Below are 26,378 nucleotides of genomic sequence, written 5' to 3' on the forward strand. Positions count from 1 at the left end.
GTAAAAGCCAGCATGGTGATTCCTCGAGCCCTATTTCCCCTGGAAACCTTAGCCATTCAGAAGTCTCTTAAATAAGATTCCCACAGATCTAGCCAGGATGATGTATAGTGCTGCTCTTCTCAGAACATGGTGATGGACTGAAAAAATTGTTTTTCTGTCCTAAAATTTTATTTTTCCTGAAGAACTTGCCAGTTATGTGGTAATAATATTCTTTAATAATACGATCCATTTACAATTATAACAAAGTGTTATCATTTATTCTGATTGTAACTTGTAGGAGCTGTTGCTGTATCCTAATTGTGTATGTTAAGTCAGGGTCCAGAAGCGCTTGAAAATGTTAACCTCCAGTTATGCTAAAACGCATCCTAATAATGCAAACAACAAGCTTTTGGCTTTTCAAACCATATGCTAAGACCAAATGTATACATGATCTGAAATTTATTGCACATCTTTGGCAAGCAAATCGTTTTAAGGTGACATCTCATCAATAGGATTTATTTTTACTTAGGTACACAAATACTAACTTATTTTAACACAATATTTTACTTTCGATTTCTCATTTTTCCCAAACAGATCATCTAAACTCACCATTTTACAGACAGCTGTGTACGAAGACAATACGGACAATTTCTGTTTTCCAGATTTAGTACATTGTAAGAAATAATGCTGATTTTAATTCGGAATTGTATACTCTTAAACAGCTTGTGCTGTTCCTCAAGGGGAAAAGATAATTGTAAACATTAAGGAAGGAGGTGTTAATTATTACCCATAATTATATAGCATAAACTATAGCATAAAAGTGGACTAAGGACCTTGTTAGAATAAAAAATTGTATTTTGATCAGCCTTGATTTAAACTATACTACATCCTGATAAATAAAAATCTTTTTTTTTTCCAAAGTATACACTATGGAGGGAAAAATCGTTAAAATACCCACTACTAGTTGCAATTTACAACATCGACTAGGAGGTGACCTTTTTTAGGCTTATCAAAGAATCTCTTCCATTTTGAATTGCTGGGACTCAGGTGTGTACCCAGGCTGAGGGTTTTTTTCGTGTGATAGTTTACCCACCTAAACCTATCCTGAGTTGGCCTAATGAAACTGAAACCACTGAACTATCCGGAATAAACCTGATGTAATAAATGTGTTTGCTGTGGACAAAGGGGCCCTGCCCTTGGATCTGAGTGCACGTGAATGGGCCATGCCTCGGCCTTGCCTTGGTCTGTGCTGTGGGCTGAAACACAGGCCCCGGCTCATAAGCCAACTTCTGATGGTGCCAGGTGGTCATGACATGGAGAAGGGTGGACATTTTCTCCTGGTCACCTTCAGAGCACCTTCACTGTGCCATCTTTTTGGAATGAACAAAACAATAAAGTATGACCAGTTGTAATGCCTTCAAACTAACTTTCCGGCTAAAGGTAAGGACTTGAACTGGATGCCCAACAGCCAGAGGAACTTATGGTAGCAAATACAGTAAACGGTGTTGAGCAGGTGCCAAAAACTGTGTGTTAGTGAAAAGCTAAAAATTTGATGTGTTCGTATAGAACCCTGCATAATCTTTAAAAACCGTTTGGTAAGACAATGGATGGCATTTGTTGAATTTGTTTTGCTTGAGTTGGCTTGGGAAGGCAGCGTTTAATATTCCAGAGCATGCATTATCTTTGAACCCTTTACAAGGGTCTGTTTACATAGAGAAAATTAATGGACCAGTTACAATCTTCATTACGTTTCTTTAACAGAGTTAACAATGTTAACCCTCTTTGAGATATTCTGTGTATTTGAAGCTAAAGCCACTGAAATCTGCAGTCCTCTTAAATTCTTACCTCTCACAAATTCCAGCTATCATGACCCCATTTTAGCACACATGAGAATGGTTTTGGTATATAAATGTAAAAATCGGAATTGGAGGGGCTGTCCTCGTTTCTTGTGATGCATTATTTTTTCCACAGTGATTAAATATTTTCAGTTATGTTTATTCCATTAAATGTTTCCCTTCCATACTGATTTAACACTTAGACTTTTGTACATTTCACAGAAACCAGGAAAAATTCTTTGTTGGTATACATACATATATATAATTTCTGTCTGGCAAACAGCATTACCAGACTCTGGATGCAGAGAGCCCTCATTTAAATTACAAATTTTGTTACCGCGTGTACTGATGACATAATAGGACTCAGTGAAATTTAAAAAAAAAAAAAGAAAAAAGGAGAAAGACATTTGCATATTTAATTCAGGGTGTTTTGTTACAGTCGTGAAAATCAGAAAACTCACCGCCAATGTGTCTGGCATTCTGTCTACGGGACATCTCATTGAAGGGAGTTTCCATACCGCACAATACAAGGATAACAAATCCCCATGAAACGTCGGTAACATAAAACCTCTGAAGGCAGTTGTGAGCCATTCAAATTCATCAGTAAGCTGCGCAGCTTGAAAATTTCATAATCCACTGACAGCAGATACATTAACTCCACGCCTAGAAACACCTGTTTCTCTGACCAGACAAGTAAGAGAACTGACCACAATTTCTCGACTATTTTTAGAGGTAGTAAAATAGAACTTTCTTTGAAAAAATTGTAGAAAGTTAGAAGACAGAAGGGATCAAAAACTATGTACCATTGCAACATTAAAGAAGACGTTCAAAGCTAACCATGCGGGGGCTTCATCTGCCCATCTGCAGGGGGTGACCACGTTTGAGGGGGTCAGCCACATGTGGAGTGAATGACACTGGGAAAAATTCTGAAGGGAGGTGTCCTTTCTTTTGAACAAAGAGCTGTGGTCACAGCCAGGCAGGAGTTACCCAGATGGGGCTCTCACTGCCTTACAAGGAGACTGAAGAAAGGGCCTGGTTAACATGTCGCATACAAAGTACCAGCAAGCTACACGTTTTGCTCTAAAAGTTAAACACATACACACACAAGGTCTCGGATCATCAGAGAGTTGAGTCCTGAGCGTTTCTCGTTCATCTTAAAAAAGGGAATCAACATGCAACGTTCAGGCTTGGGCAGATAATGCCAACGGGACAAAGACATCTCTTTATTTAATCACCTTCAGAGAAGAAAGTCAAGTGTGAACTTTGAACTAACAAAATATTATAGTTCTCACACTTGTTTATAAAATGCCAGTTTTAACATAAACATGATTTGGGCAGTGCGACAAATGGAAAACATACTGAGACATGTAATAAATAACTTCTCTAAGCTCTTTATATAAATAAACACTCCCCTCTCCCACTACAAAGCTTAGTAAAAGCCGAAGGGAATTTCATCCCAGATATTCTGAGGAATTATACACAAAATGCACATTTTTTAAGAGTTTCAAACTTTGGAGACAATTCCCAGTTGTTCACTAACTGGCCTAACTGTTCCCAACAGTCAGCCCTTAGCATTACAGGTAAAGAAATAAGCCTAGACTTTGCACTTACAGGCAGTTCAAGTCAAATTGGTTACAACGAATACCAAAAACCCATCAAAATTCTATAGTCACACTGGAATTTTTGGTTGGATCAAGTATTGCTTGAATTAGGGGAGTCCTTTACAAAGGGTTGGAGATGTGTCTGCAGTACAGAAAATTTAGACTGTCTTGAATTTACAGGGTCTCATATTCTCTCCTGTAGTGTCTAGAACTTAGTAATCTTATTTGAAAAAAAGAAAGTATAGAGAAAAAGCGAAATGAAGTCAAATTTATTTTTCATTGCTTTTGTCACTCAACAAATAAAAAAAATTAGACTGATAATAAGATGACATAAGTGCTTTTTTTTTTGAAATTTACACAATGTCAACCAAATTCTTTATTGACTTTTCATCAGTGCAAGCTGAATTTGGTCTACCTGCTTAACAAGAAGAAATGTAATAAAAAAGTTCATGTTTTCTCCTTTGGTTCCAGAAAATTAGACTCCTTGTAATATTTATTATTCTAGGACACCAGGAAAAATCAGGAAATTTATTTTTAAGGTCATTTTCCACTTTAACCTTTCTTTTCAGAAAGGTTACCTTTTCATTAAGTTCTAAAAATTTACTCTTGGCATTTTCAAAAATACACATCCCATCTCTTGACGAATCACATTCCTATAATAAAATTCTAAGTTAAAAGTCAGTTTTAATTTCTTTTCAGCAGATGAAATACATACATATATATTATATAAATATTTTCATGTAAAATTAAGATATTTGGCACAGAGTCCTAAGCTTACAGTTTTCAAATGGTGTCTATCGTGTTCTCCACTGATCGACGTGGATGAGTTTGGGAAGGAAATAGCGCTGTACGTGAAATTGTACCTTGTGTGTTTATCTTTCTCTCTGCCTCACGCCCAATGATCTAGCAGTATTCCAAGACTGTAAAAGATGAGAGACAGGGTAGACGATTTATTTCTCCAGGTCGGTGGGGTTAAAGAGAAGGGATAAGAGAAGCAGCCCTAGGATTTCTGAGTACAGAATCTTCCTAATTCATTCAGGTTTTCCCACTAACAACACTGTGGTCCTTTGTATCCTTTGCTGCATCTCCCGTGTGCACCCAGGGGACTATATGCATGGCCTTATTTGTATTTAACCCCAGACATTTAGAATCTTGTTCCGGTCCAGTTTTAAAGAGGAGTTTTTCGGGGGGGGGGGGGAGGCCAATAAAATCTACAGTTTAAGATGGAAATTCAAATATTAATCTTTAATGATTATATTCTACTTCTCTCTGTGTTGTACTTTTACAAAGTACTCAGATGAGTAGAATCCATTTTTATATGAAGAATTTGAGTCACTACTTTATTGACAGGGGAAAGCTAACATATTATAGACGAGTGCAAAAAAAAAAAAAAAAAAGAGCTCCTATATTCTCTAAAGTGCTTCCTGAAAAAATTTCAAAACCTGAACTCTCACCAATTTGTTAAACATTGGAATACTGTATATATAAACTGTCTGCTTGGAGCCTCTGACCTGTTTTCAAAGTTCTAGAATGTTCTACAGAAAAATTCTAACGCAGGTAGTCGTAGATGGGCATGAAAGGGGATCTCCTGCATCCTCCTCCCAGTATTGCACAATGTAAAACCTGCCAACGAGTTGTAAGCAGGTGCTGCCTGTCTCCCCTCATACAGCATGAGGCCCACACATTGTAACTTCGTCAAAAGCTGCCACCAAGTCTGTCATACATCGTGTCACCCACGCAGCCTTTCTCTTTGCACCATTCAAACACAAACGAGAGATGGAATCTCTGGGTCACCCTCGAACGTACAGTAGCACGAGGAGCAAATTAAATCCAGCTGACTCCTTATTTCACGGGAATCTGTGCTCTGGGAGCCAGGCCTCCTCATCTGCCCATTCTGACGGCCTCCTCAGTCTGGGTTCACCAGGCATCCCTGCTCCATGCTGTGCTCTTTCCTTACCCACTGCTCATCAGCTCAGGATGGGGAAACATCTTGACTCCGAGCGGATGGCCCACCATCCTCCGGGAGCTGCCCTTTACGCCTTGGAAAGATGTGGAGTATTTTTAGCTCCCTTTGCTTAAAAACTGATTAGAGATATACATAGATTTTCATAAATAAAATTTGAGGCCTATATGTATATATTAAAATTTTCACCAACACGGGTGTGTTAAAAATTTCAAGTTCTGTCATTCAAGTTCAATAAAGGCACACATTTTTTTTTTCCTTTAGGCTTGCAAAGAATACAACTGCTAGCAAGAAGTCATAAAAGGCATTTTATGGGGCTTTTTTCTTTGATTTTCCTCTTCTTGGGTTAAGCATTCATCCCGTCAATCAATGGCATGACTCAACTACCCAAAGAAATTATTTAGATGCATAGAGGGTATTAAATGGATCCCACTGTGTCAGGTTTCAGAGTAACAAACGCCAGCCAGGCCGGGTCAGTCACCCCAGGTCTGCTTTGGCCATTTCCATTAAGGCTTCTCACTTCCAAATCGGGCTTTCCGGTTACCGGGTTCCGATGCCCTGCGGACCAGCCTGGGTGGCGGCTTGGGTCGGATGCCTTCAGTCCCGCTGTCTTCCTGCACTGGGCCAAACTGGCCTTTGGAGAGAAGGGGTTGCCGTAGCATGCCTGGGGTCTGGGTGCCCCCCTCTTTGCTGTGGGGAGCTGCAGGGGTACAAGGCTGCCCCTGTCCGGAATCAACGTCTACCTCATTCTTCCATTCCATCTTATAGGGCTGTGGGGCTTTCTTTGAGAACTGTTCTGGCAAGAAGCGCCTTGCTCGGGGCTGCAAGTTCAGGACGGTGGTCCCAACATCTGTGTCCGAGTCACTGCTATTGCCACCTACCGATAGCAAAAGGACAACATGGGCAAGCATTTTTGAGAGAAGGCATTGTAAGTGACTCAGCAATGCATGAGTGGGTCCAGCACCTGTTGTGTCCTCACGCCCTGGGCGCTGGGCAGGGGAGGTCAGAGGGCTCAGTCCCTCTAGCCCACAGACCTGGGCATGATACATAATCTCTGTGGGCGTTGTTGAATGTTCACACCCACACTGAAGGGCTTACTGTGTGCCAGGCAACTGTCATTATAATAAGCACTTTAAAACGCATTCACCTATTTAATCCTCACAATCACCCATTTGCCGGGGGAACTGAAGTTCAAGAGGTATTAGTAAGCGGTGGAGCTGGCTATCAAAGTGAGACTCCCAGGCAGCAGCAGCTGTGTTCCCACCTGCCCCATCAGAACGGTCCCAGGAGGGCTCAGCTCTAGGTCTGGCGCACAGAAAGCAGACCAGCAATTAGCTGCTATTATGAAAATTCGTCTCTTGCTCTGGAATCTCAGAGACAAGCTTCTTTATCTCCTTTATATTTTCATAAAAGGGCCAAAATACCAATGTGCACTTTCCAAACAATAAGAAGACACATGATCAGAACTAGCTGGTTGTGAAAATCCAGGTCAGGACAGCTCGTGGGAGCTGAGATTCTCGGGACGGAAGAGCGTTCTGGTGGGCGCACAGTGGTGACGTGGCCCACTGCTCTAAATACTCAGGCTGCCTGGCCTCCCTTCTCATTTCCCATCTCACCCATCATGACCACCAGCCATCATTAGACTTTCCTCTTCTCGGTTAATTAAATAAACGACCAGAAATAAAGGTGGGGGTTATTCTTACATCCCACATTTTAATAACATGGTCTCCTAATATACTTCTTCTGGGGTTCACAGAAAATGGCTTGAAGTCTACATAAAGATTATCATTAAGTCAAGAGATATTTGACTTTATAAGCCAAAACTTTAATGATTGTGGGCAGAAGTAAAATTTATGGCTGCCGTTATGAAAATAAATGAAAATTATAAAAATTTAATACACCTCTGCAAATTTACAACTTTCTGTTTACCTGCTCGCTGACCACAGGTAACAGCATTTGCTTTTGCTGTATCCAGTAGAATCATTATGGAAAATAACGGACTCAGTTATTTTTAATGTGTACAGAAGTTCCGTCCAAAAAGCTTACCATGCTAATAAGAAGTCACCACATTATTATTTTAGACTTGTAAACCATTAAACTCATTGTCCCTAATGAAGAAAAAGAATGGGGAAATTCTCTATTTTATGAACGTTAGTAGATAAATTTACTGTTTCTGCTCCAACTGAATTCATTACCTGCATTAGAAATATTCTTCTTCTTCTGTAGCTTTTCTGGAAGCTTGGTATTTTTTGGTAAGGATAAATATCGAGAGGTTGAAGTGGAAGCCTGTGGAAAACACGGAAAAGCTTATTTAGGCTATGCAGCTGTCATTTGTTATGTATCAGAAATTTAAAATCTTACATCAGGGGCGCCTGGGTGGCACAGCGGTTAAGCATCTGCCTTCGGCTCAGGGCGTGATCCCGGCGTTATGGGATCGAGCCCCACATCAGGCTCCTCTGCTATGAGCCTGCTTCTTCCTCCCCCACTCCCCCTGCTTGTGTTCCCTCTCTCGCTGGCTGTCTCTGTCTCTGTCGAATAAATAAATTTAAAAAAATAAAAAATAAAATCTTACATCAAACCCTGAAGTTAAGAATTAAAATCGCACTTCTCTCTTCCAAAATTACTTTGTGAGGTGCTAGGGGGATGGTGAATAAGGCTCCAAGCCAGAATTATTTCACTTAAAACAACGAAATCTCTTCTACAATGTAACAGAAGTCAGTATTAAGGAAAATGAAAATACAGTGGGACCATGAGAAACAGGAGTAATGAAATAATGATGAGAACCACTGAGTCTTCTCAAAGAGAAGCTATAGAGACACCGATTTATAAGAGTATTGCTAAAAAAGAACTAGAACCTACACATATGGAAAGAAAATATGTGAAAAATGTAGCATATTTAAGTTTTAATTACTTCAGTAAGTCTTGAAAATGACAGAATAAAAAGTATTACAAAAGCTAATTGGCTGACAATTCAAATGCCACAATCTCTACTTTCTTTAGCTCTTAATCAGTGCTGCCACATTTTCACGTTAAAAAGAAAAAAGATTAGGGGCGCCTGGGTGGCACAGCGGTTAAGCGTCTGCCTTCGGCTCAGGGTGTGATCCTGGCGTTCTGGGATCGAGCCCCACATCAGGCTCCTCTGCTATGAGCCTGCTTTTTCCTCTCCCACTCCCCCTGCTTGTGTTCCCTCTCTCGCTGGCTCTCTCTATCTCTGTCAAATAAATAAATAAAATCTTTAAAAAAAAAAAAAAAAAGAAAAAAGATTAATCTTCTTGTTCACATATTACCATGTTGGTCTCTAACGACCCAGTACAGAATATTATTAAAAATGAGATGCACTCCTAAAACTAATGCAACCTTGTGTGTCAATTACACTAAAAAGAAAAAAAAAATCCTAAAATGCAATGTCTGCTGTGTGAAATCAATCAATCATAATGTCCTTTAAAAACGATTTTCCTTATCTGTTGACCGTGCAGGGCTGTAACCTCTCCCCACGGAGATCAGACAGGACTTTTCAAATGTAGCTTGGTCCAGCCATGCTGTTTGGATCTGTAAATTGACTGACGCTTTCCTGTCTTCCCAATCTCCCTCCTCAAGCGCTGTTTTTCTCCACAGCACTCACTGCCTGCTAACGTAACAGATGACGCATTCCATTGCTGGGCACCTTCTCCCCACGAGAATATGAATTCTACAAGCAAAGGTATCTTGGTCTGTTTCGTTCACCAACATATTTTCAGTGCCTGGAACACAATGGGTGTTCTAGAAACCTCTGGAAAGACTTGACAATTAACTCCATCCCAGAATTCCTGTGAATCAATCCTCAGGGGCCATTCTACCCATAGAGCCTGCAGAATGGCTGTTGGAAGCCTTCCTCGTCACAGACAAATGGTAACAAACAGCAGTTACCCTGCGCTCCTGGTTCAAGCTGCTGTCTTTCCTGATGCTTTCTCGCAAACTGTGCCTTCGTCGGATTAGAATCTCCTTGGCTTGTCGCTCACTTGTGTCGGCCGTCAGGTTGTGTCTGTTGTAGGACAAAGTCTGAAACGGAAACACAAGAGACATTTTACAAGAAAAATGGATTGCTACCCCAGAGATTTCAAGACGTTACTATGTTACTGTGTCGCTTTGGCTTTGCACCTGAGTGGGGCACTTAACGAATGTGCAGAGCAGAAAAAGAAAGAAAGAAAAAGCATAAAAGTTAACGTGCATGAGAAAAAAAAGAAGTTAACATTCGTTCAAGGTTTAGAAGCACTCATCTTCTAATACAAGTCTGGAAGTTATTTTTCACTGAAAGTCTGATCTTCGTAAATCGGAAGAATGATGGAATTCATCAAGCACTTCTGTCTACTTTGAATTACTCTGTATGTATTTAGCCATCATTTACAGCTGAGGAAAAAGTACGATTCATCTTTATGCATTCTCTACTGAATAGGAATTACCGGTGTAAAAACAAACCACTTTGGGCCACTTGGTGGCGCCATGTCCTTCTGATTAACAACACTTTTCAACGGGGTTGTCAGAAGAAAAACCGGCTGCTAGAACCAGCAATAACCATGTGCTGATATTTGAAGCAGAATTTGTACCCAGGGCTGTGCATGGCATACAGTTTTAGTTTTATACGTTTCCTAAAGTGAATTGTAGTTAGTAATCAAGTTCATTTTCTGATAGAATAAATATAATATCCCTGTGTCCCAAACTATATTCTCAAAGAAATATCCGAAAGGGACAGAGAACAAGGCCCAAATCCTGCCTTGAGAAATCTGCTAGCTAGTTGGACATCGAAGGCTAACAAAATAATACAACTCATGAAGTGCTAAAACCGTGTGGTATGGTAGGAGCTCCAGAAAGTGCGATCCCAGACAGGGCTGGGAATAATATGGAGGTTGCTGGGGAAACCTGAAAAACTGGAGGATGTGGAGAAGCTGACAGGAACCAGTGGGACATTCCAAGTGGAGACCGAGAAGAGAGGAACAGGCCAAGGAAGGAAGACAGAACCTGGGCATTTGGGGAGGGGAGGGAGATAGATGTAAAGTTGGACACAGTAGAACTTGGAATCAGAGATCCCAAATTCTGAAAGGAGAGTCTAGCCTGTAAGCCACAACTGCTGTTTGTCTCCTTTTAAATAGAAAAATGCTGCCATTAAAGGTGCTGTAGGGAAAAAGGCGGAACAGCAGTAACGAGTGATGGAATGAGGACAGCCTTTGGGGAGACCAGCTAAGAGGGTACAGAAATGGTCCCAATAGGAGTGAAGAAGGCTCCTGACAGACTATGTGGGCTGTATGACACCTCCCCTACTGTACCTTAATTTATTCATCTATCAAATGGAAACAACAGAAACACCACTTGGAGGATTGAGTTAATACGTGTTGCAGTGGGGCATGGCCAACTGTATACACCCTCGAAATGTTAGCTATATCATTAGCCGATTGGTAGAATGGAGTGTTAACAATAGAACAGCAGGGGCTGTTCTGGGTGGTTCACTCAGTTAAGCAGCTCAGGTCATGATCTTGGGCTCCTGGGATCAAGCCCCACATCTGGCTCCCTGCTGGGGGGGGGTGTGCTTCTCCCTCTCCCTCTGCCTCCGCCCCCAGCTTGTGATCTCTCTTGCTCTCTTGCTCTCAAATAAATAAAATCTTTATTAAAAAAGAGAAACAAAACAATGAAACAGCAGTGAAAGTAGTCACTCAGGAAATACATTAAAGGAAGAAAACTGTAGCACTTGAATAACAAGGAAGATTAAATACATTTTAGTAAGTTTTCTTAAAGCTGTAAGTTTTCTTTTTTTTTTTTTTAATATTTTATTTATTTATTTGACAGAGATAGAGACAGCCAGCGAGAGAGGAAGCACAAGCAGGGGGAGTGGGAGAGGAAGAAGCAGGCTCATAGCAGAGAAGCCTGATGTGGGGCTCGATCCCAGAACGCCGGGATCACGCCCTGAGCCGAAGGCAGATGCTTAACCGCTGTGCCACCCAGGCGCCCCAAAGCTGTAAGTTTTCTAAGCTATAAACTATTTCCTTAAATAAATTAAAAGCCACAATTAGTTAACTCAGATGCTTTTATCTCCAAGTCCATAGTAGCGGAACTCCTGGGGGACTCCCAGGCTTTCATGGTGTCCGAGAGGGAGTGACACACCCTAACAAGATAGGACTCTCAGAGAAGAGAAGGTGCCTGGTGTGGGACATGCGAAAGCTTGGCATAATGGTTGGGCGATCTCCAGTACAACTGAGTAGCATGAAATCAGAAGGCATATTTTTAGCCAAAGGAAAGGAAACATTTTGCTAAATAAATTATTCTCACTCGCTGACGGATTTGATAGAGATTTCTGGATAATATTTCTCGAATTTCATCCATTTCACCAGGAGTGAGCTTCCTTATTTTTTCTTCACGACAATCACTGCGAAAGATTAGAAAAAGAGTATCTTTTACTATTCAACAAACATTGGAATGCTAAATTTTTCTTTTTGGAGATATAATATCATTTAAGAAGAATATCATTTGAGATTAAGAATCTTAGCTTAAAGAATAACACTTAAGCAGTATTCAATATTTTAAAATCACTCAAAATTCTAAAACTTTTCAGTGTCAATTATTCAAAATGAATTTAATCGTGCTCAAGTTTTCAGAGTCTGCTCACACAATCATTTTTTCCCCACCCAAGTATTTTTAAGGAAGAAAAACTGTAATAGCTTATACCACTATCGCTTTATTATTTTTAATACTCTGTTAATAAGGTAATACACAATTGAGTTTTGTTCCAACAGAAACTTGATTACCTACATTTTGCTATTAAGGCCTCGTCTTTTAAACACTTCATTAAAAACATTTGCAAAGACACCATTTATAATATGCATGTATACACAATCACCATTACTCAAGGATTTCATATTTGCAAAGTCACCTACTTGCTAAAATTTATTTGTAAACACAGTGCCAATACTCATGATACTTTCTCACTGACGTGCGCAAAGTGGGGGGAAATTTGAGTTCCCCACCGCACAGGTTCCTAGATGAGGCTGCACCTGGCAATGCCCTGCCTTCTCGTTTCAGCTCCTGTACTGTGCACACACGTCCTTTCTCATTTTTCTCATTTTTGTGAAGTGCTGTCGAACGTTCCTGAGCAAGAGAAAGCTGTGATGTGCCTTCCAGAGAAAAGTCATGTCAGATGAGTGAGGTGCTATTGGCCAGGAGTGGAGTGTTAATGAAACAGCAGATACTAAATAACGTGTCTTTAAATAGAAACATGCATAAAACAAGGTTGTGTATCAATTGGTTGACGAAAAGGTCGTGACCAGAGGCTCAGAAGAACCTAACCCTGCACTTTCCCTAGGAACAAGGGTCCAGTAGTCGCAAATCCACGTTCATGGTAATTTTACAGAGCATAACTACTGCCAACAATAAGAACCAACTGTATTTATACAGTTTTATTCTAACTCCTTCAAAAAGGCTTTGAGGGGGCCTACAAAAATATACAGTACAATAAAATACATAGATAAGAAGATAAATTAATTAATACAGGTCTAACAGAAGATGGGCTAGGGAGGTACCAATTGAAGAACATAGTTCTCTTATTTTTTTTTAATGCAAACTTGTTACGGAAAAACAAGCATCATATGAATTACCTATGCCCAAAGGGAAATGGAGAAACACAAACGAATGAACACAGAAATCTAAGGCTTCAGCAGAACAGACTTCTCTAGATATAAATGATTCATTTTTGCCTCAACCTTAATTGCTTGGATCAGTTTTTAAGAAGCTTCTTCTTAGATTGTTGCTTAGACAGCTGTCTGGGTCTCTAATCAGGTTTTTTGATCAGCAAAGTTAATTCATAGAATTTTAGAAGGAATTATAAGGTCAAGAGGTAACAATCGTTTGGGGATCTGACGTTCTTGTACAATGTTTCCACCAAGTTTTAGCCAACAAATGTTTGTATAACTGTAGCGATAAGTGCACAACTACCTCCCTTGTTTATATTTAAAATATATTTTATTGGAATATAATTCAAAAGAGAAAAGTGCATGAATCTTACATGTACGGCTCAATGAATATTCGCAAAGTGAATGTACTTGTATAACCACTACCCAAATCAAAAAAACAGAACGTGAGTTAAAACCCGAGAAACCATGTTGTATTCCACCCCGCAACAATCACTACTTCCCTTGCTCTTTGACAAAACAACCACTATCCTAACTTCTAAGTTGTTATAATAGTTGTACCTGAATTTGAACTCTATATAAATGGGGTCTTACCTATATAAACAGAGTGTACCTATGACTACAGTATGTATGTATGTATGTATGTATGTATTTAATTTCAATAGGTAGTCTTTTAAATTTGGATTCTTTTGCTTAGCACTGTGTTAGAGATTCATCTGTGTTATCACAAGTAGCTGTGGGTTGTTCATTTTTTTTTTTTAAAGATTTTATTTATTTCTTTGACAGAGACAGAGACAGCCAGCGAGAGAGGGAACACAAGCAGGGGGAGTGGGAGAGGAAGAAGCAGGCTCATAGCGGAGGAGCCCGATGTGGGACTCGATCCCGGAACGCCGGGATCACGCCCTGAGCCGAAGGCAGCCGCCTAACGACTGCGCCACCCAGGCGCCCTGGGTTGTTCATTTTATTCATTGTATAATATCCCATTACATGAATATATAACAATTTATCCATTTTACTGTTGATGGGTATTTGCCTTATTTCTGAATTTTGGATATGACAAACAATGCTTTTATGAGTATTCTCATATATATTTTTTGGAACACATATGATTATTGACCGTTTGGATACCCTATTTTATAAACTGCCTGAACACGTCTCTTGTCCATTTTTCCATAGGACTATCTTTTTTTTTTTTTTAGACCTTTCTCGGTTTTATGAGAGACAAGTATCTTCTCCCATTTTATGGTTTGCCTTTTCATTCCGTTAATGAAATATTTTCCTATTACAACAGTAACAGGATATTCTCTCATATAGTTTTCAAAAGCTTCATTTCCCCACTCCCATGCATACCTATGATACTCCTTGGCTTGATACAATGTGGAATAGTGTTCAAGTTCACTTTATCTCCATATGGATCCCTAACTGACCCAAGGCCATTTTGTAAGGTCATCTTTTCCTTACTACTTTGTACTGTAAACTTCGTCATTAATAAGTATCCATATATGCATGGGTCTATTCTAAACTCTTCCTTTGCTCCGCTGGTCTGTTTGTCCTTCTGTTTTGTTCAGTGTCACATTGTCTCAATCACGGGAGCTTTACAGAAAGTCTTGCTACCTAATAGTGTAAATTCTTCAAATTTGTTCTTCAGTTTTCAAGACAATTTTGTCTTAGTTAATCTGGGCCCTTGTATTTCCACAGAAATTTTAGGACCAGACCGTCTAATCACACACACACACACACACACACACACACACACACACACACACTGGGATTTTTAATGGAATTGTTCTGAATCCATAGATCAATTTGAGAAGATCTGAAAATCTTGTAATAGCGAGTCTTTCTTTTTATTAATATGGTCTTATCTGTTTGGGACTTTCTGTGGAGAGGTTTCAAGCATACTCTCTAAATTTCATTTTGATGTCTGAAATTGATGTCTATATTTCATGATACTATTCTAAACTGGGCATTTTTTAAAATGTCACTTTCTATTTGTTGCTATTTATGAAAACTACCACTGACACTTTTTACCATGTATTAAGAAACCTGGGTACATTTACTTATTATGTCTAATTATCTGTAGGTTCTTCTGGATTTTCTGTGAAAACAATCAAGCTGTTTGGGAATAATGACAGCTTTACTTGTTTTCCTATCCTTAATCTTTAATTTTTTTTTTTTTTTTTTTTTTTTTTTTGCTTAGCATTGGTAAAATATTCATAGAAATAGTAGTAATAGGCATCTGTTTCCAGATCTTGGGGTAAAGCTTTGACTATTTCAACATTTCAATATTAAAAATATCATATGCTGTAGATTATTTGTGAATAAACTTTATCAGATTGAGAAAGGATTTCTTCCATTCTTAGTCTATTTAGGTTTGGGTTTTTTTTTAAATCAATAATAGAGGGGCACCTGACTGACTCAGCTGGTTAAGTGTCCAACTCTTGATTTTGGCTCAGGTCATCATCTCAGGGTTGTGAGATCAGACTCCTTGTCAGGCTCTGAGCTCAGTGCAGAGTCTGCTTGTCCCTCTTCCTCTGCTCTTCCCCCTGCTTGCACATCTGCTCTCTCCCTCTATCTCATAAATAAATAAAGTATTTTTTAAAAATCAAGAATAGATCTTGAATTTTATCATATAATTTTTCTGCCTCTATTACAGATAAATAATAAAAACCTCTGATTTTTCTTCTGTTATTCTGTAAATGTGGCAAATAACAGATTGATTTTTTACTTTTAAGTCACCCTTATATTCCTGGAATAAGTCAAAATTATTGTGCTGTATATCTTTTTTACATATCTCTGGATTTGGTTTGCTAATACTATGTTTAGAATTTTTACAGAGGGGTGCCTGGGTGACACAGCGGTTAAGCCTTCCGCTCAGGGCGTGATCCCGGCGTTATGGGATCGAGCCCCACATCAGGCTCCTCTGTTATGAGCCTGCTTCTTCCTCTCCCACTCCCCCTGCTTGTGTTCCCTCTCTCACTGGCTGTCTCTCTGTCACATAAATAAATAAAATCTTAAAAAAAAATTTTTTTACAGAAATCTTATACCTATAATTTTCCTTTGCTAGTCCCATAAGACAATTTGGGAAGCTTTCCAACTTTTCTTACTTTCTGAAGAAGTTTGTGTAAGATTGGTTTTATCTCCTCCTTAAATGTTTGGTGGAATTCACAAATAAAGCCATATGGTCTTGGGGTTTACTTTGTGGGAACAATTTCAATTGCAGATTTATTTATTTAATACTTAGAGTACTATTCAAATTTCCTTGTCTTTTATGGGTTTAATTTGTTGTTCCTTTTTCTAATTTCCTAGCATGGATTATTGACTTTCAGCATGACTTTATTTGTAACATTTTCATTAAAGGTTAAAAAAATTTCCCTTTAAACAATGCTTTACACAAGTTTTCATATGTCGCGGTTTTCAAAATATTTTCTGATTTACATCACAGTTTATTTGATTCAGTTTTTATTCAACTTCTAAAGAAAGGGATATTTGACTTTTTATACTGTTTTATACTTAGTTTTTTATTCACTTCTGGTAAGGGGACATACCCTATATGAAACTTTTAAAGGCTTGATTGTTTATTATGTAGTTGAAATCTTCTGTATCTTTGCTGAAAGTATGTCTGCTTGTACTATCAGTTGTTAGCAGAAGAGCAATACAATTATCCACTATGATTATGAGTTTGTGTATTTCTACTTATGGCTCTGTCAAGTTTTAGTTTATATATTTTGAGGCTATGCTATTATTTATATGCTAATTTAGACTTTTATATCTTCTTTTAGAATTCAAATTTTTATCATTATGAAATGAATCTCTGCATGCCTAGCAATATTTTTCTCATTATGTTTACATTTTATGATAATTATACAAACTTTCTTTTGTTTAGTGCTTCAACAAGATATCTTTTTTTTTTTTTAAGATTTTATTTATTTATTTGACAGAAATAGAGATAGCCAGCGAGAGAGGGAACACAAGCAGGGGGAGTGGGAGAGGAAGAAGCAGGCTCCTAGCGGAGGAGCCTGATGTGGGGCTCGATCCCAGGACCCCGGGATTACGCCCTGAGCCGAAGGCAGACGCTTAACCGCTGTGCCACCCAGGTGCCCCTCAACAAGATATCTTTTTACCAACCTTTCACCTGTAAACTTTCTGTACCCTTAGGTAGAAGTACTGTCTCTTATAAGCAACATCTAGTGAGTTGTATATTTTTATCCATTCTGATCATCCATCCTTCTAAATGGAGTACATTTATATTTAATGCAATTACCTTGGGGTTCAAAACTATCACCTTACTATTTGCATTCTATTTGTTCTATAATTATTTTTTCTACTTTGTTGCCTTTTTAAATTTTATTTTATTTTGCTATTTTATTTCCCTATTCTGTTAGCTTGTTACATTCATTTACCGGTTTTTTAGTGGTTTCCTGGGATTACAACATTAGAATACAACAACACCAGTCACCTCCTGCCAATTTATAAGCTATTTTTGTTGTTAATTTTAATTCTATTTACATTCAAAATCCCACAGACATTATTTTATGTAATTAATATTCATTTAGGTTTTATAAATATTCATCATTTCCATTATTTTAATTTCTTCCTTAATCTCCGAGCTTCCCTAAGAGACTCTTCCTTCTGTCTGTCTAAAACTTTTATCATTCAATTTGGTATGATTTTTTTTATTTATCTGAAAACATTTTTATGCTACTTTTTTTAAAGAATATTTTAGCAGGATATGGAACTCTAAGTCATCAGTCCCTTTCTTTCAGAATTTGGAAGATACTAATGGTTTCCATGGCTTTTGTTGAAAAATCAACTGTCAGGGGTTTTTTTGTTGTTGTTTTTCTCTTTTGAAGAAAATAGGTCTCTTCTTTCCTCTGATTATGTTCAAAATTTTCTCTTTGTGTTTTTGACTTGTAGCAGTTTTACTAGCATTTGGTTTTGGTTTTCTTCTTACTTAATCTGCTTGGGGTTTGTCACAGTTCATGTCTTTTATCTGTTTGGGGAAATGCTCAGTCATGATCTCTTAAAATACTATTCCTACTAATTTACCTCTCATTGCCATTTGGAATGTTTCACAATATCCATATATTTCTTACTTTGTTTTCCATAGGTTTTTTTCACTCTATACTTCATTCTGATTATTCCTTCTGTTCTATCTTCCAATCAATCAATTCTCCCTACAGCTGTGTCTTACCTACTTTTACACCATCAAATGAGATCCTAAATTTAGTCAATTTTTAGCTCAAATATTCCACTTAGATCTTTTTTATTTATAGAATGTCCATGACAATGTCAAAAGTGTTGATGCCATTTTCCTTCCTTAAACATACTTTTCTTTTATTTTAAAGTCCCTAACTCAATTATCTGAAACCCCCTTGTATCTGTTACTACTCTCTGTTTTTGTTTATCTTTTTTCAAAGTTTCCAATAACATTTCCTTGTCTACTCATATGCTTTTGATTGGTTGCTAGACATTATATATGAAAAATCATGGAGGTAGTTTAAGACTCTTTATAATCTTATTTTCCTCCAGAGAAGATTTAAGATTATTTCTCTCGGTCAGCTGGGATAACAGTAATATCAATCTCAGATGATTTAGACAATCACAGATTGAGATAATTCTAGGTCAGACTTCTTTCCTTTGAGGGTTAAGGTGTAGAATTCTGAAGTAATAACCCATAGCTGAGGACAAAAGCTCCTCCTTCTTGGTAGGTCCTCAATTCCAATTTTACTCTTGAAGACCAATCAGTCTGTCAAAACTTGTTTTAGACTTTTAGACTGCCAGATAATTTCTCTGTGATCCAGGGAAAAAAGGGCACCAAATGCCAGTTCCATCTTCTTGGACTTCCCTTTTCTGTTGACTCTTGGCCAAGAAATTCCTCATTGTACTAGTACTTTCCAGCTTTAAAGCAGATTTTTAAAATATATTTTGTCCTTTTTTTCTAGTTGCTCTCGTAGGATAGTTTGGTCTAGAACACTTAGTCCATTACTGTCAGAAAAACAATTCCTTATCACCTCCCGTTTTGCTTCTAATTTCCCCTAAAGAAAACATTTCAGGAGATATGGAATGGTCAATATGGTACTCATTGATCTAACTATGAGGCTGACCATTAACTCTGCTACCCCCTTCCATAACTTTAAACCTCTGCCTTTTCTCTGCTTACTACCAGTTTTCTAAGTGAACTATAAACAGAGTAAAACTAAGATTTTTTTTTCTTCTGTGATCACAAAGACAATGGCTCTCCTTTGTGAAGGTGAACAACTGAATTATCCCTTGCTACAACTGCAAATGGACTAGTGCATAAGAAACATCATTAACTTGTAAAGCTAGAGGGAAACACAGATCAAGTCTAGCCCCATTTCTACTTGGAAGAAACTCAATCTCAGGGAAACAGATGAACCAGCTTGAGGACACACAGTGAATTATTGCAGGGTGGGACTATAAATCAGTCACTCTGCTCACACGACTGTTTCTAGTGTAGTGTAATGCCTTTACCTCCAAGCCATCCTGACCACTAGTTCTTTTATTCTGCATTGTGTAAACTCCCATATTTCTAATAGGGGTTTTACATCTTAGTAAAAATCCTAGTTTGTACGGTTGGGTGTGATTTGGAGTTTCCTGTCTCATTTCAGCACTCCCATAGATAGCATTTTAATTAGGTGACATGTATTTTAAGTATACTTCTAGCTCCTCAGTGAAATAAGAAATCAGCAGAACCTGTAATTTCTATCATTTTTGTGGTAGGGAAGGGTAGACGTTTACATGCTAAAATGACCTATTGTTAACTGAGCATTTACTCTTCTGCTACAGACTTGCTGTAAGATTTTGGGTAAGTCACTTTAGCGTTCTGAATCTTCACTTCCTCATATTTAAAATTTTAAAAAGTTCCTCATATTATATCAGTGGCTCTCAATCTTGACTGCATAGTGGAAGCATCTGAAGAACTTATAAATAAAATACACCCATACCTGGGCCTTACCACCAGCGATTTTGGTTTTACTGGTGTGGGTGGGGCCTGGACACCTGTATTATTTAAATGCTCCTAAGATATTTTTCATATGCAGCCTGGGTTGAGAACCACCGTGCCAGATGATCTCTCATGTTCTTTGCAAGCCTTAAACTATGACTGTATGAATGATCTCTGAGGAAATAGCTATCTAATTACATGATATTTACAAATCACACACCATTTCAAAATGCTTGCTAAAGAGGCACTTGCACAAAGTATTGAACTACCTCAAGAAAATATAGCGAAGGCATAATCGTCCTAAACATGACAAAGTCTTTTCTGACTAGCCAATTCTAAAATAACATGATATGATGTGACCTGATGTGACATAACAGAAGGCATACATTTCTAGGCTTCACATTTTAACCAGAATCTCATTCTTCTGTGAGGTCTAGGACGCAGATGAAATTTGTTACTACTACTGGTTTCAAAACACTATGAAGCCGTACTTAGTAGTACTAACTTCTACTTGCAAAACAGCACTTACTTCAGAGATGCAAAAGAAGGAACCGCACTTATCATCCCGGTCTCTGCCATCTCAATGGCATGTTTTATTTCAAGCTTTTTATATAAAGACACAATGCTTGACTTGGGTTGGTTTTCCCGAATCAAAAGCTTCCGCAGGTATTTGTCATCGAATTTCTTAAACCTGGAAATAAACAAAATGCAAGCTTCAATTAATTCATACTACATTGACCAAAAAAACCCCCCAAAAAACCCCAAACACAAACCTGTTTTTACCACCATTTCTACCACACCCGGGGAAAAATTGAGTAGTAGTATTTAGCTTGTCTGATCAATATATATATTTTTATATGTGTATACCTGAATATAAGTGCATATAAAATATATATATGTAAATGTTACTATCGGTACATTTTTGTATATAGCCATGATATACATATATCTAATATTCACTAATTATAGATTAAAAGACGTGTATTTTTAACATTTGCTACTTTCTTGCTTCTCCTTTCAGTGACATTACTCAAAAGTGTTAATACTTCCTCCAATTCCTCCTCTGATTATCTTTTGAACATTCACAAATTAGGCTTTTGCCCTAATACTCTGCTGAAGCGACTCGTGCTGAGGTTGTCAGTGACCCCACAGTGTAAATCCAATGGCCAATCATTAGCCCTCACCTTTCCTCACCGCTCCTGCTTAACATCTTCCAGAACGTCACACACCCCTGGGTTCCCTCCTCTTTCTCAGCCTCTTTTGTTGGGTCTTTTTCTTCTTTCTGGCCTCCTGATGTAGGAGTGCCCAGGGTTCCATCTTGGTCCTCTTGATCTCCGCTTGTTCTCTGGCCATCTTGCCCAATCTCCTGATTTTAATGGCATCTCTGCCAGTGACTCCCACCCATTTGTATCTCCTGCTCCAGTCTTGTCCCCACGGCCCAGAAATGACTATTCAGCTGCCTGGTTAACATCCCCACTTGGATATCCAGTTCTCAAACTCGATGTTCCCAGATCGAACGCATTTTCTCCTACAGCCCTTGCCATTTCAGTTAATGACCACTCCACCAGGTCAAAAACCCTGATGTAACATTTGATTTTTCTCCTTCTCTCACATTCCATGTTACGGCCTGAATTGCGTCACCCCTAAAAATCACAGACTGAAGTCCTCACCCCTAGCCCCTCAGAATGTGACTGCATTTGGAGACAGGGTCTTTACAGTGGTGATGAAGTTATGAGGTCATTAGGGCGGGTCTCAATCCAATACGACTGGTGGTGTCTCTAGGACTAAAGGAAATTTGGACAGACATGCAAAGAGGCAGGAAGGAGGCCATCTGCAAGCTGCTTCCCTCGCGGCCCACAGAAAGAACCAAATCTGCTGATACTTTGATCTTGAACTTCTAGTCCCCAGAACTGTGAGAAAATAAATTTCTAGTGTTTAAACCACGTGATCTGAGGTCCTTCGTTAAAGCAACTCTAGCAAACTAATACTTCATATCCAGTCTATCGACAATTTCTGCTGGTTCCACCATCAACACACACACACAATCCAACCATGCCTCACCACTTCTACGCCCGATCTCTTGGCTCTACCCTGGTCCAAGACATCATCATCCCTCAATGGATTTTTGCAACAGGCACCCAACTGCTCTCCCTGCTTCCACCCCTGCATTCCTACAGACTACCCTTGACACAGAAGCCAGAGTGACCCTGATAAAATATAAGTCAAACCACATAAAACTCTGCATCTCAGATGAGTAAATGCACAGTGATCTGGGGGCCCTACACAATTTGGAGCTGTATCCCTTGGCACTGTGCTTCTCACATCCAGCCTCACTGGTGTCCTTCCTGCCCTGGAAACTTGCCAGCTCTGCTCCCATCCGTGGGCTTTTACACCCAGTGTACTTTGCACCATGAACACCTTTCCCCCATACACCTGCAGGGCTCAGTTACAGAGCCTCCTTTAAGTGTTTCCTCGGGAGTCATTTATCAGAGAAGCTCATTAGAACTGCATGCCATCTCCCACCCCCTGAACTTCCTATTCTCCCTGCCAGATATATTTTTCTCCATAGCAATTATCATTTTCCAACATGCTATATAATTTATCTTACTTTCTGTCTCCTAGCACTAGAATGATATATATGGGCACAGATTTTGTTGTTGTTGTTGTTTTTCCACTTTTTCCTTTATCACCGGTGCCTCGGACAGTGCCTGGCACACTATAAGCACAGATGGTAGAATGGATCATTTGGTCTCAATTCCTCCCTGTAGCCACACCCTCTGCCCTATTACTTGGCGATGGCCTTCCACCATGGCCCAGATGACCTGTGCTGTCCTGTTTCCTGCCACTGGCCTCAATAATGTTCCCTGGTGTGGTCAGGGGGCTGTAGCAGACATGACAATTGGGACAGAGGCTTAAAATGGGCTTGTGTACTGAAGCTTACCTCTTTTGTTTCCACAATTACCATGACAAGGATATGCGTGGAGTGACTCATGAGTCCCAAGACAAAGGTGAATGCCACATGAAGCATAGTTCAGTCACTCCAGTCACACCAGAGAAGGCCAGCCAGGATCAGCTGACAAAACCAACCCACCCCGGGGAAGCAGGAGCAAGACCAGTCCGCAGCAGCCCAGCGCAGCCAGGCCCAGAGCCCGGACTCTCAGACTCCTGACTCACAAGCTTTAATAATGTGACTGTTTGAGCAGCTGAGTATCGGGGTGGTTTGTTATGTAACATTATTAGGCCAATAGGTAAGCAGAATAGCATGCAAGGACTATTTGTTGAGAAAGAAAGAAACGCATTACGGTGATTACCATAAGCCCAAGGAGGTTTATGGGTACACCTGTGCTATGAAAGGAACAATGGGAACCCACATTCTTGGTACTAGCCCTTTGTTCTACACTGGAGGGCGATGCATAATGAAAGAGTCATCCTTTTCACTGGCCACTACACAAAAGAGGCGCCAAGTTTTTTTCTAAGTTGATTCTGCAACACATCTTTTTAAACTTCTGTTATTTTTATTACTGTTTTGGCTTTTCACTAGAGAGAAACAAAAGGAAGAATAAGCATTAAGGGCAAGGGCATCTGATTTAGCATAGGAACCCTGCGCTTTCTTTGCTTTATTTTCACACTTTTCGTTTCTCTGCCAACCTACACCTGGGCGCTCTCTCGCACCATCATTAGACTCCTTTTACCAAGTGTGGGAAACTTCCCTACTCAAAGGTTTAAGCCTTACCCTTTCCCAAAGGATCAGATGCCTCACGAATTCTCTGGCAAGACCACTAGACATCCACAGCATGAAGGATTCCAGAGGAAATGGAAAGATACCCAACATACCTACAACAATCCACTTCTTTATTTGTGCTTTTTAGTAACACCCACAGTTACGTACATACCAGAGACAGGCCCTGAGCAGAGCTCCTTTTAGAAATGATCTGCGTCAGCACCAAATTCCTCCATACCCACACACACTTCCCTGCTCTACCTGCGATAACCAGTGCGCCTGACAATCCGGGGAATTATTTGAAATTGACCTGGAGTCTGTCACGCACGGAAATACCCAGGCGTTGAACGAAACGTGTACACTGTGGAGAAGAATGTGAGACATGTAGCAATATTACCTTTCAGACACGAAATCAGAGTTGGCGCTGCCATCTTTAGTATTTATAGTCCAATTAGCCTGGCAGCCTGTAGATGTTTGCTTGGAACAGACTCACGGACCCTCGAGACAGGTAGGATGTAGCCAGTCTTTCTCTGACGTTCCTTCACCTGAGGTGCCAGACCAAATCCACAGGACCCCAAGGTCCATGACTTCCTCCTAACACGGCCCCAGGGATGCTGACCTGATTCCTACGCCTGCTCACGTCTAGTTCCCCCTGTTTGGGTGGCAGAGCAGTGGTATAAATCCTTAACCCAATTTCCCTTTTGGAAAGGAACCACCTGTTCTGGGCGACGACTCTTTCTTGTCCCTCCAGGGAAGGACTGATGGGATGCTGGAGGAGGGGAAAAAAGTGATCGGGTGGAAAGGGAGGAGGTAGTTGGAAAACAGGTCTGGCTGAGGAAAAAACAGAGGAAGAGAGGCAGAAAAGTCTGAATCGCTGGCTTGGCAAAGACAAGGATCCGTGTTTGTTGGGAAGGTCCCGGGGACATAAAGCAGGGTAGCTCGTAGAAAGTCACAGCGCAGATGGGTAGGGTTCTCTCATCCATCTCCTGCCTGCAAAAATGTGAATCCTGCCCAAGATAAATGGTCATTTTCTTCCATACTTTAACAATGGAGATTTCAGTTTGCTTTATTACTTTGTGCCCCCACATAGCTAACCGGGAGCTCTCTCCATACAAATAAACTATTTTTCCTTCGCTTCTAAAGTAAGGCTAAGTCCAAGAGGCTTTTCTACATTAGCAAACAGTGTGGTCAGGTTTGTAAAGGGTGTCTTAGCACTTAGAGTCTCTGTAAATCATCTTACTACTTAATGATATCACTCACTCACACACACACACACACACACACACACACACCCATTTACTATGTGACTGCTTTGTTGCCTTCATTATATTGCAAAATTTTAAAGTCCTGAGTTCATGGTTTATACTTCTCCTGTAATCCAGCATCATGTCAGGACATGTGAACAAACAGTAAGCACTCAAAAACTCCCTGATGTGAAATTACATAAACTGGTAGGTTGGTCAACTTCATGGAATTAGCAGGGGGGGGGGAGGGCATCTATCAGTAAGTTAGGAAAGCAAAGGCAAGAAAGTAAGAGGAATCTACCAAAATATAGTTTAAATCTGTTGTCTGTCTCCTTCAAAAGGCTTTCCTAACCAGTGATGTGCTGATAAATGTTAGCAAACTATTTTATGGGAAAAAAAAATAGGCCCTGGTTCATAGCGTTCGTCAGTTCCACGGCACACTCCCCCCACGGCTGACTACCCATGTGGATGGCACTGAATGTGGAGTCAGGAGCAAAGGTACACGGTCAGCTCCTGGTGGTCAGGTGAGCTGGCTCCCGTGCTCTGTGGTCCCCATCCCTGCTGTCAGAATTAATCCCACAAGTCTGTTTTTCAGTTTATGTGAAAGCAGGTACCTAATTCTGCCTGGCTAGTGTACCTTGTCCATACCAACTACAGGACCCTTGAAGAGGGGCGCCTGGGTGGTGCAGTCGGCTAAGCGGCTGACTCTTGGTTTCAGCTCAGGTCATGATCTTGTGGTCATGGGATCGAGCCCCGCAGCAGGCTCTGCGCTGGCTGAGGAGTCTGCTTGAGATTCTTTCTCTCTCCCTCTGCCCCTCCCCAGTATCACGCACGTGTGCACTCTCTCTCAAATAAATAAATAAAATCTTAAAAAAAAAAAAGATTCTTGAAGAGAGACACTGAATCCTATTTATCCACCACAAAGCCTTTAAAGGTTAAAAAAAAGAGACGCATTTATATAAGCATACGTAATCTTTCATATAAGTACAGCTTTAAAAATACTTGTTATTTCTATTTGTTTTAGTATTTGTATTTAAAATTTATTTGTAAAATACTTGTTAGTCTATTTATATCGGCAGGTGCTCCTAAGCTCTGCATTTGACAAAGCCCCTCAACATGTGTGGGACAACAAACAGTAACAGAACCCTCGGTGTTTCACCAAATAGACTCTCTTCTTCAGCCTCCCTTGCAGTGAGAAATGCCCTCACGACTGAGTGCCAGCCACAGAAGGCCAGGCCACGTGTGTAACGGGAAGGACTGTGTGAAAGCTTCCGATAACTCCAGTTAGGAGGAAGCTGGTACATATTCTTTGTCTCTTTCTTCCTATGTGTAACCTGGAAAGTACGCATGATGGCTGATGCTGGAGCAGCCATTCTGGTCTAAAAGGCAGCCTTGGAAATGGAAGTTGTTCATGGA

The 26,378-nt window shown here is 39.8% G+C and overlaps 1 protein-coding gene across 1 annotated transcript in view; it reads right to left on the bottom strand.

Annotated features, from left to right (window-relative positions):
* Nucleotides 1-421: 421 nt before the first annotated feature.
* SLC9A2 (solute carrier family 9 member A2) overlaps nucleotides 422-26,378 on the bottom strand; it is a 99,893-nt gene continuing 73,936 nt past the window's right edge. The window contains exons 8-12 of the mRNA XM_026488562.4: nucleotides 20,527-20,688; nucleotides 11,676-11,772; nucleotides 9,285-9,416; nucleotides 7,574-7,664; nucleotides 422-6,255 (exon numbers count right to left, since the gene is read on the bottom strand). Of these exons, the coding sequence (XP_026344347.1) occupies nucleotides 5,885-6,255; nucleotides 7,574-7,664; nucleotides 9,285-9,416; nucleotides 11,676-11,772; nucleotides 20,527-20,688 (853 nt within the window). The 3' untranslated portion in view covers nucleotides 422-5,884. The remainder of the gene's footprint in view (nucleotides 6,256-7,573; nucleotides 7,665-9,284; nucleotides 9,417-11,675; nucleotides 11,773-20,526; nucleotides 20,689-26,378) is intronic.

This window comes from Ursus arctos, unplaced genomic scaffold, assembly GCF_023065955.2.
Source record: "Ursus arctos isolate Adak ecotype North America unplaced genomic scaffold, UrsArc2.0 scaffold_8, whole genome shotgun sequence".
In the NCBI taxonomy this organism is placed as follows: domain Eukaryota; kingdom Metazoa; phylum Chordata; class Mammalia; order Carnivora; family Ursidae; genus Ursus; species Ursus arctos.